At 42.1% G+C, this 11431-nt stretch overlaps 1 protein-coding gene across 9 annotated transcripts in view; it reads right to left on the reverse strand.

The window, feature by feature from the left end:
• Positions 1–11431, reverse strand: part of AREL1 (apoptosis resistant E3 ubiquitin protein ligase 1) — a 49416-nt gene that overhangs the window by 18576 nt on the left and 19409 nt on the right. For 8 of the 9 annotated variants that reach the window (XM_058739671.1, XM_058739674.1, XM_058739675.1 and 5 more), the window contains 3 exons: positions 7548–7608; positions 6439–6665; positions 5242–5479 (listed from right to left, as the gene is read on the reverse strand). In XM_058739671.1, coding sequence (XP_058595654.1) covers positions 5242–5479; positions 6439–6665; positions 7548–7563 — 481 coding nt within the window. In that variant the 5' untranslated portion in view covers positions 7564–7608. The remainder of the gene's footprint in view (positions 1–5241; positions 5480–6438; positions 6666–7547; positions 7609–11431) is intronic. The other variant, XM_058739680.1, reaches the window with a different exon arrangement.

Genomic DNA, 11431 nt, shown 5'->3' on the forward strand with positions numbered 1-11431 from the left:
GCACCAAGGACCATAAAATGCTTAGGAAATAAACCTAACCAAGGGGGTAAAAAAAAAATCTGTATGCTGAAAACTATAGAAAGCTTATGAAAGAAACTGAAGATGACACAAAGAAATGGAAAAGCATCCCATGTTCATAGATTAGAAGAACAAATATTGTTAAAATGTTGATACTAGCAAAGCAATCTACACATTCAATGCAATCCCCATCAAAATAGCACCAGCATTCTTCACAGAGCTAGAACAAACAATCCTAAAATTTGTATGGAACCACAAAAGGCCCTGACTAGCCATAATGTTGGAAAAGAAAACCAAAGCTGGAGGCGTCACAATCCCAAACTTTAGCTTGTATTACAAAGTTGTATCATCAAGACAGAATGGTATTGGTGCAAAAACAGACACATAGACCAATGGAATAGACTAGAGAACCCAGAAATGGACCCACAAATATATGGCCAACTAATCTTTGACAAAGCAGGAAAGAATATCCAATGGGAAAAAGACAGTCTCTTTAGCAAATGGTGCTGGGAGAACTGGACAGCAACATGCAGAAGAATGAAGCTGTATCATTTTCTTACACCATACACAAAAATAAATTCAAAATGGATGAAAGACCTAAATGTGAGACAGGAAACCATCAAAATCTTACAGGAGAAAACAGGCAACAACCTCTTTGACCTCAGTCAAGGCAACTTCTTACTTGACATGTCTCCAAAGGCAAGGGAAATAAAAGCAAAAATGAACTATAGGGACCTCATCATGATAAAAAGCTTCTGCACAGCAAAGGGAACAATCAAAACTAAAAAGCAACCAATGGAATGGGAGAAGATATTTGCAAATGACATATCGGATAAAGGGCTAATATCAAAAATCTACAAAGAACACCCGAAAAACAAATAATCCAGTGAAGAAATGGGCAGAAGACATGAATAGACACTTTTCCAAAGAAGATATCCAGATGGCAAACAGACACATGAAAAAATACTGAACATCACTCATCATCAGGGAAATACAAATCAAAACCACACTGAAATACCACCTCACACCAGTCAGAGTGGCTACAAGTAACAACTCAGGAAACAACAGATGCTGGTGAGGATGTGGAGAAAGGGGAACCCTCTTGCACTGTTGGTGGGAATGCAAACTGGTGCAGCCACTCTGGAAAACAGTGTGGAATTCCTCAAAAAACTAAAAATAGAATTACCCTATGACTCAGCAATAGCACTACTAGGAATTTATCTAAAGGATATAGGAATGCTGATTCGTAGGGGCACATGTACCCCAATGTTCACAGCAGTGCTATCAACAATAGCCAAATTACGGACAAGAGCCCAAATGTCCACTGACTGATGAATGGATAAAGAAGACGTGGTATATATACAGTGGAATACTACTTGGCAATGAAAAAGAATGAAATCTTGCCATTTGCAACAACGTGGATGGAACTAGAGGGTATCATGCTAAATGAAATAAGTCAGAGAAAGACAGATATCATATGATTTCACTTACATGTGGAATTTGAGAAACTTAACAGAAGACCATAGGGGAAGGGAAGGAAAAATAAGACACAAATAGAGAGGAAGGCAAACCATGAGAGACTCTTAAATACAAAGAACAAACTGAGGGTTGACGGGGGTGGGGGGTAGAGGGGATGGGGAAAATGGGTGATGGGCACGGAGGAGGGCACTTGTTGGGATGAGCACTGGGTGCTGTATGTAAGTGATGAATCACAGGAATCTAGTCCTGAAGCCACAACTACACTGTATGTTAGCTAACTTGCCAATAAACAAATAAATAAATAAAAATGAACAATAAATAAAATACTCAGGTAAATGACCTCCCCCCAAAATAAAACAAAATAAAATTTATATGAAAAGAGAAAGGATCTAGAGTAGCTAAAATAATTCTGAAAAAGAGTAAAGCAGGAAGAGTCAGTTTACACAATTTCAGGATTCAGTATGTATCTACAGTAATCCAGACTCTGTAGTACTGGTGGGAGGACAGACCCATAGATCAATGGAACATAACAGAAAACCCAGAAATAGACCCCTACAAATATGCCCAACCACTCTAACGAAGGTACAAAAAAAGGGCAATGTTACAGGGAAAAGATGGTCTTTTCAACAAATGGTACTGGAACAACTAGACATCTAGAAGAAAGACAAAAACAAAAACAAAACCTTTACACAGTATACAAAAATTAACTAAAAATGGATCAAGGCCTTATATATAAAATGTAAAGCTAGGAAATTTTTAGGCAAAAAAACAGGAGGAAACCTTTGGGATCTAGAACTAATCAAAGAGTTCTCAGCAAAGTTTCACAAACCTTTGCTTTGTGAAAAACCATGCTAAGGGGATGAAAAGAAAAGCTAAAGACTGATAGGAACATATTTGCAAACTACGTATGTAACAGAGGACTCATCTGTAGAATATATGAAGAACTCTCCAAACTCAATAGTAAAAAACAAAAGCATCCAATTAGAAAATGGGCAAAGACACTTCACCAAAGAGGGGAAACGGCAAATGAGCACATGAAAAGACGTTCAACATCATTAACCATTAGAGAAATGCAAACTAAAACCACCACACCCTTAACAGAATGGCTAAAATTAAAAAATTAAAAAAACAGTGACAATATCAAATGCTAGCGAGAATGTGAAGAAACTGGATTGTTCATGCATTGCTGGTGGGAGTATAAAATGCTCCAGACACTGTGGAAAAGAGTTTGGCAGTTTCTTAAAAATACTAAGCGTGTAACTACCATACAACTCAGCAGTTGCATTCCTGAGCATTTACACCAAAGAAATGACCACTCATGTTCACACAAAACCTCTACATGAATTCTCATAGGTTTATTCATAATAACCCCAAACTGAAAACCACCCAGATGTCCTTCGACTGGGGAACAGTTAAACAAACTGTGGCACATTCACACCATGGATGACAACTCCGCAATAAAAAGGAGCCAACTGTTGATACATGCAACAACTTGGATGAATATCCAGAGAATTATATTACATTCTTGAAGTGACAAAATTACACAAATGGGCTGCCAGGGGTTAAGAAACAGGTAGGTGGATAGGGGCGCCTCAGTGGCTCAATTGGTTAGGCATCCAACTCTCAGTTTCAGCTCAGGTCATGATCTTTGCAGTTCATGGGTTCGAGCCCCATGTTGACGGTGCAGAGCCTGCTTGGGATTCTCTCTTAAAAAAAATAAACTTAAGGGAAAAAAAAAAAACAAACCACAGGTGGGTGGGGGAGGGAAAATCGGTGTGGCTATAAGGCAACATGAAGGATCCTTGTGGTGACTATATCAATGTCCGTAACCTGGCTGTGATACCGTACTTTAGTTTTGTAAGATGTTACTACCATTGGGGGAAAATGGGTCAAGGATACACCAGATCTCTTGGTATTATTTCTTACAATGGCAGGAGAATCTACAATTATCTAAAAACAGAGTTTCATTTAAATTTAAAAAATAAAAGAACTGAGACATATTGTAAGGATATGAACTGTTCCCTGGTGGCAAGGGGATGGGGTGATGATAATTCATGGGGAAAGGAGTCTGTGAGTCACTGAAGTAAAGGGGGAGATACATGGGGATGGAGATGCCTTGGGAGCCACCTTGTCCGCAGCCTTCTTCCTTTACAAGAGAAAGAAAACTGAGGACCAGTCAAGCAAAAATACACAAATCTTAAGCCCTTCTTGTTATGGTTTGACTCCAAAAGGTTCCCAAACTCCTCTCATTTCTGTGGATACCAACTTGGCCAGTACTTAATGACACCCTCAAAAGGAAGCCAAGGCAGGGCACAAAGAGCAGACAGGATCTTAATACACTACACAGATTTGTTGCAGAATCAGAAGTCAGAGATTACACCTTCCGGCTTCAAAGTCAGTGAGCATCTATTATCTGGCATAAAGGATATGGGTGGGGAAAAGTAGAGATAGAGGTCTCAATTCTTATATACCAGCAGCTAGGGCAGACACTTTGCCATGAGAAGTAAAACACATATTGGTAGCAAGGGTGGAATTAGGTTGAGGTGCTTTTACTTGAAAAGATTTCAAACATTAGAAGAATTTACCTTTTGTCTCTTCTGGCACCCTTGCCTCCTAAGAACTTACTAGGCTGATGACCCAGCAATTCTACTCTTAGAGAAATAAAACCATATGTCCACACAAAAACTTGTACATAAAGGTTCACACCAGAATTACTCACAACTGCCAAAAGCAAAAACAACCTAAATGTCCATCAGCTGGTGAATGGATACATAAAATGTGGTATATCCATACAATGGAATGTCATTTAGCAATAAAAAGAAATAAAGTACTGATTCATGCTATAGCATGGATAAACTTTAAAAATATCATGCCAAGAGAGAGGCAGTCACAAATGGCCACATATTGTATGATTACACTTATATAAAATGTCTGGAGTAGGCAAACCTACAGAATAAATAAATGATTACTTAGGGATGGGGGGTTGGGGAAAATGGGGAGTGACTGGTAATGGGTGCTGAATTCTTTTTTGGGTGATGAAAATGCTCTAAAATGGACTGCAGTGATGGTTGTGCAACTCTAAATTGTTAAAACCACTTATCTGTATATTTTAACTGGATGGATTATGTGCCACAATCCATGTAGATGGGAAAGCGTTTTTTTATTTTTTTTTATTATTTTTTTAATTTTTATTTATTTATTTTTTTTAATGTTTATTTATTTTTGAGACAGAGCATGAACGGGGGAGGGTCAGAGAGAGAGGGAGACACAGAATCAGAAGCAGGCTCCAGGCTCTGAGCCATCAATCAGCCCAGAGCCCGACGCAGGGCTCGAACTCACGGAGTATGAGATCGTGACCTGAGCTGAAGTCGGACGCTTAACCGACTGAGCCACCCAGGCGCCCCGAAAGCGTTTTTTTTTTTTTTTTTCAATGTTTTTTATTTATTTTTTGGGACAGAGAGAGACAGAGCATGAACGGGGGAGGGGCAGAGAGAGAGGGAGACACAGAATGGGAAACAGGCTCCAGGCTCCGAGCCATCAGCCCAGAGCCCGACGCGGGGCTCGAACTCACGGACCGCGAGATCGTGACCTGGCTGAAGTCGGACGCTTAACTGACTGCGCCACCCAGGCGCCCCCCGAAAGCGTTTTTTTAAAAAAAGACAGAAAGCAGAAAGAAAACCGAAGGAACGGATGGCAAAAGAGAAATAGCAAAAAAAAAAAAAAAAAAAAAAAGAACAAACATACCAGGCTGAAAAATCTTGTAGTAGGGACTGTAGGCCACGTTTAATCCACCAAGCTTTACTGAGATTTCGTAACGCCCAGCCCTGCGCACAGTGAAGGCCACCTTGACCACGTTGGAACTGGGCTCCTGGAGCACTTCCTGGGTCACTGGAATTTCCACGGCCAGCTCAACATGAGAGATGTGAACTCTCAGTCCCACAGGCCGGTGTGCAGGAAAAGGCTGCCCGTTCTTGTAGAATAACTGCAATGAGGAGAGAGGGCACTCGTTAGTGAGCAGGAAGAGAGAACTCTTACCCACCTGACTGGAGAGGGGGTGGGGCAGGGAGGAGGTAGCTGGCAAATCCCAGTACCCACTCATTCCTACTGTGCTGCTCACAGGCACAGAGAGAAACACCACACCTCAAAGAAAACCATTAAATCATGAACAGATTCTTAACTTGTTCAGAAGGCAGGGATAAAATATACATTTTATTTTCAACTTGACATTTCTGAATGCATTTCAACTGGACATTTCTGAACCACAAATGCTGCCTCCTCAGTATAAGCAGCCCTTTTCATTATATTATCAGTGCTAAACTGAATGTAAAGGTAAGTCAGCGGATACCAGTGGCACGGAGTGAGCTAAAGCACCAGGCAGGGCTGGGGGGAGGGGGGGCGCAGGCTATCAAGCCAAGCAGAATGCTGCAGGGGAGAAGTCATCACAGGGGGTGGCAAACTTTTCTGTAAAGGCCAGACAGTAAATATTTTGGCTTTGTGGGTCATACACAGCTACTCCACTCAACTGTGGTTAACTACTCAAGTGTAAAAGCAGCCGCAGGCAATACGGGAAGATGGATGGGTGTGGCTGTGCTCTAATAAAATTACATTTACAGAAACAAGAGGCCGGCCTGATTTGGCCCTCAGGCCATAGTTTGCCAACCCCCAGTCTAGAACACCTATTCCTTCGGTAATAGTTTTCTTGTTTTGAAAAAGTAACATTAAGTTTTCAACATCTTCAAAGCTAAGCACCTACAAGACCAATGTGATAGAGAAATTTGTGACCCTTCAGATATTAACACTTCCCAAGTCCCTGGGAGGGGCTGAAAAACAAGGAAAAAATGTTAACATTCCAGGCCAGCACCACCAACAGGATGAACTGGGCTCTGGAAAGCAAGTGATTCAGAAAACCCAATGGGTATGGAGACAGAAACATTCCCTTACATGCACTCGGAAGGCCATGCTGTGGCCCACCTCATAGGGGTCCTTCCAATCCCAGGAGACTTTGCAAGACCGGGGATCCAGGTAATTTCCCCGCACGTAGTCATAAATAGTCCGGTCCCCTCTGCGCTCACGGTCCTCATTCTGGAGGAAGCTGACTACACGTGCGGCAAGCTCAAAGAGGAACTTAATTGTGAAGAAGAACGCAACCACAGACACTGTGATTCCACCTATGTAAAAGAGAGAACACACATACCTCCTGCCAGTTACAGCCTCTCATTGTGGAAAAGACCGGCCAACTTTCAAAAAGTAAAAGAAGTTAGGATGCGATACAAGACTTCCAAGGAAACACTGTACTGGGTCACTACCTCTGTGGGTGAAGAGAGGAACTTCTACATCAGGGGTCAGAAATTACAGGCCAAATCCCATCCACTGCTTGTTTTTGTAAATAAAGTTCTATTAGAACACAGGCCCACCTATTCATTTACCTATTGTCTAGGGCTGCCCTAGCCCTAAACCAGCAGAATTCAGTAGTGGTGCAGAGCCTGTACGACCTGGGAAACCAAAATATTTACTCTTTGGCGCTTTACGGGAAAAGTGCCAACCCTTGTTCTATACCGTGGGCCACATAAAATGCCCACCCCCTACATTCCTGCCTATGCTAGGCCCTCACAGAAGCAGTAAAACGAATGCGAATTCTAGTCCCTCCATTTGGAAGTCTTCCCCTCTTTTGTCCACTTAGCAAAAGCCCTCCCCAGTCCTCACCTGAGTTAGGGGTTCCCTCTTCTGGGCCCCCTCAAACTCCTGTATATTCACCTATTATAGCTTTTCTCCCCTTGAGCATCTTCCCCTTCATCTTATGAGCTTCCTGAAGGCAATTTTTGCCTTATCCGACTTTGACTCGGCAGGAAACAGTATCTGGCATGGACCAGAATTACTCAATAAATATTTCCCAAATGAATGAATTCCACTGCCAACTCTGTGAAGGTACATTCTGGCGTGAACAGAAATATTTCTAAGTCTATTTTCAAGGGGAAAGGGGGTAGACGGGGAGGCAAAAAGGATGTAAGCAGCCCTAACAAAAATAATAAAGAGCTCCTTCCACAACATACCAATAACGTAAAACATCAGGTCCCTTCAGTGCCGCCAGACAGCCGAGGATCACAGCTGCAGCTGCAAAAGAAAACTTGTTTAGTGTTCTCTCCAATTCTTCCTTACAGCCATCTCAGAGAGAGACAAAGAACACAGGGCTTGAGTCAACTGACTCTGGCCTTACTGTGTCCCTGTCCTCTCTCCAGTTTGACAGGTGCCCTATGACAAATTTCAGCGAAATGGTGACTACATCATTTCTCCTAAAGACTTCCAATCTACGACCACCCTAGGAATACCACAAACAGCTACTTGCTTTATTGCTAATTACAAAATGCAATAACATGGCTTTCATCTTCTTAGATCCAGGGCCCCAAGACAGTTTCCCTCCCCCATGCAAAGTAGTGCTAATTAACACAAGCAAAGAGGATAATGGAGTCACTTTCCCCTTCTATTTGCCTTCTGGAAGTAATTCATCTAAGTAGAAATAGTTATATCAAATGTGGATTTTTAAAAGCAAGTATTATTATCATCATGCTGGCATTATGTAATTAAAGTGAACCACCGGTCATCCCAATAAGAAGCAGCGGGCATGTAAGAGAAGTCACTTTTGCTGTTACCAATCAGACAACAGGTCCCATGGAAGATGAGCTCAGCAGAAAGGCCAAGGACGGGAACAAAAGGAGGAGATTCTGTTTATCCTAAGTGATGCCTGTCAAGGTCAGAACAATTCAAACAGGGGCCAGGGTTCAAGGGGACACTTTCACTGTTATTAAACTTATTTCCAGAATAAGACGTCAATCTTCATCACTCGTTTGAACCACCCAAGGTATTGCCAAGAAAAAATGCCATGTACACTGACAGTGGTATCGATCGCTGAGTTTTTTTATTTTTTTTTATTTTTTATTTTTTTTCAACGTTTTTTATTTATTTTTGGGACAGAGAGAGACAGAGCATGAACGGGGGAGGGGCAGAGAGAGAGGGAGACACAGAATCGGAAGCAGGCTCCAGGCTCCGAGCCATCAGCCCAGAGCCCGACGCGGGGCTCGAACTCACGGACCGCGAGATCGTGACCTGGCTGAAGTCGGACGCTTAACCGACTGCGCCACCCAGGCGCCCCTCGATCGCTGAGTTTTGACTTTAGTAGAACCTGTAAAAGCTCTCCATTGTGTAATGCAGTGAATTCATTCAAGTCAATGTATATAAGGTTATAATGTTATCTCAACTCAGCGCCTTTTATCTGCACTAGAATATTACTTAGAGACAATATGGCTGAAAATGTCTAGGCTCAGATTTGGGAAGGACCAAAACAGGTTCTGTTTTTGTTGTTGTTGTTGTTGTTGTTTATAAATAGGGTATGCTTTTATGTCTAACTGTACTGGAAAATTTTAAGTGAGAGACCGGAAAATGGCCATTAGCTCCTCTGATAGCAACAATATATCCAGTGGAATCCACGGAGAGTAGGTAATTTGAGGAATGACCATGTCAAGTTTCATAGAAATCCCTGTTCAGACTGGTCTAAAATCTACTGGCAAAGAAATCCACACAGGGAACATTACCACAGTCAACACACATGGATTAGGTTGCTCCCGAAAGGGTCAATTATAAAAAGACAATATACAGACCCCAAATCTGGGATCACAACTACTGAGCCTCCTGCCCAAACAGGCAGCTCATATCCCGGAACCTTATGCTGAAAGCTGCTTTCGTCTCTCAAAAAGCATCTGTCTGCACCTTACACGATGTGCTAGATGATTTCGTAGAACCCAAACTGGCAGTTTAACTGTCCGAATTCACTGAAATACTCCCTCAGTTGGATGTCATTCAATCTGATCCATGATATGAAAATTTGGCCCTTAGCAAAGCTGTAACACTCAGCAGAGAAGAAAGTGTATGTGGCTGATGTTATAGGACTTGTGGCCTCAAGTCTCTTACTCCTTGGAGGAACAAGAACACCACCAAATGTATGGCACTCCCAGCATTAGGGCTGGGAAATTCCTATGTACTACCTCTGACAACTATAAGAAGCTTTACTGCGAGAGGTGGTGGACGAGCAGTAAGTCAGAGGCCTGCGAACCGGTTCCAAGGCCGCAACTATGTGACCTGTCCAGGCTTCAGAACTCTCACTGCTAAAAAAGAACTGAGATTTACTAATTTCTATGGCACCATCTCCTTTAGTGCGATAGGACTTCAATATAACTCCCCACAGCCATCAGGACTCTAAAATCAAACAGTAGAGCAAACAGGACAATACAGAGGGTGAGGGTGTGCACTCCAGAGCCGGCCTACCTGGGTTCATACCTATTCTCTGTCACTCACAGTGTGACATTAGACAAGTTATTTCATCTCTCTGTGGAGAGCCAGTTTCCTCATTTGTCAAATGGGGTATATCTATGTGTACCTCACAGAGGTGCTGTAAGGATTAAATAAGTTTACACACGTAAACAGCCGAGAATAGTGCCTGGCCCAGAGTGAGTTGTCAGTTTTAATTGTTATTAAAATCATTACCAATAGTGGTAGTGCCATCACTATCCCTTTGCGTCAGAGCCAGTAGAAAACTCCAGGAACCTCTCTACTGGCCGCCACTTTCTCCAGTGGGAAATGCATCAGAATTGTCTACTGAAGGTAGGTAATTCTGGCTTCTCTTACTGTGTTTCAAATCTCTGCCTACATGGGAGTTCTTCACACTATTCTAATTTTATGCCTGAAAATATTTATAATGAAGAATTCAAATTCATCCAACAAATACTGGGTACTTACTTAATGTGCCAGGTACTGGGGGAACAGTGTTGGGACAGCCACAGTCTCAGTCCTCATGAAGCTGGCAGTACTGAGCTTGACCTTGCTGAGTCCTTGTCCATTTTCTCCCCCACTTATTTTTCAACCAAACCGTCATCACTGATCCAGAACACCTAGACCTTTTCCAATCAGTCAATTCTACATTTCTACTCCAACTCCCTTTATTATTTTAAACCCAGATACCTATTACTACCTTTTTCCAAACCACTCTCCTCTCTTCTCCTGGAAACCTCCTTATGGCCAGGGAATTAGCTCTGTCGATTCACTGCCCTATGATCTGACTTTTACAAAACCTCCCACTTCTCTACAATAGCTCTCAAGAAACCCCGCAACAATAAATATCTACCCATCTCTCAGCTGCCACATTTTGAATTTGCCTTCCTTTTACATTTTCCTCCTGTCTTGTTCCTCTTGAATGCTGTCACAAAGCCTTCCTGTCTTTATCACTCAAATCATTTTTATTCCAGATTTCACTTCAATTCTGTAAGCATTTTCTGTTCTCTGACTCTGGCAAGGCTCTCCCTGCTCTGTCTCTGCTCCTATCCCCACCCACAGTATTCCCTTGGCTTCATCTCCACAAAACCTTATTTTATCCTATGATCTACCTGACTCGAGTCCCTTCTATCTTTACATATAGGCTCTGAAACACATCTCCATGCTTTGCAAAATCACTTCCTCTGCCTAGACTAACCACTCCCCTCTCATGTCTCCATCCGTGGGCAATCTCCTAACCCTAAAGTCTAGGGAAGGTCCTGTCTTCCTTGAAATCTCCCTTGAGCCTCAATTTAGAAATTCCCTCCCTCGTCTGAATTCCCACACTACTTTTATTTATCTTTTGGCACTTACATTCTCTTTCATTTTAGTCCTGTGTTTGTTTTATTTTCCATTTCAGAGTGGTAACATGAGGCAAAGACTAGTCTTCAGAATTCTCCACAGCGTCCAACATAATTGCATACAGTAATTGCAATAAGTATGAATGAAGTATCTGAACAGATAGGGTCAAATGTCTGTTCTTTCCTTTGTCCAGAATGCCTAGGGATCAGGAATTTTCTAGACAAGACCTCCTTTTAGATACAGTTTTTAAAGACTTCTGTAACTGGCAGTATAT

This window comes from Neofelis nebulosa, chromosome 7 (assembly GCF_028018385.1).
Source record: "Neofelis nebulosa isolate mNeoNeb1 chromosome 7, mNeoNeb1.pri, whole genome shotgun sequence".
Lineage (NCBI taxonomy): Eukaryota > Metazoa > Chordata > Mammalia > Carnivora > Felidae > Neofelis > Neofelis nebulosa.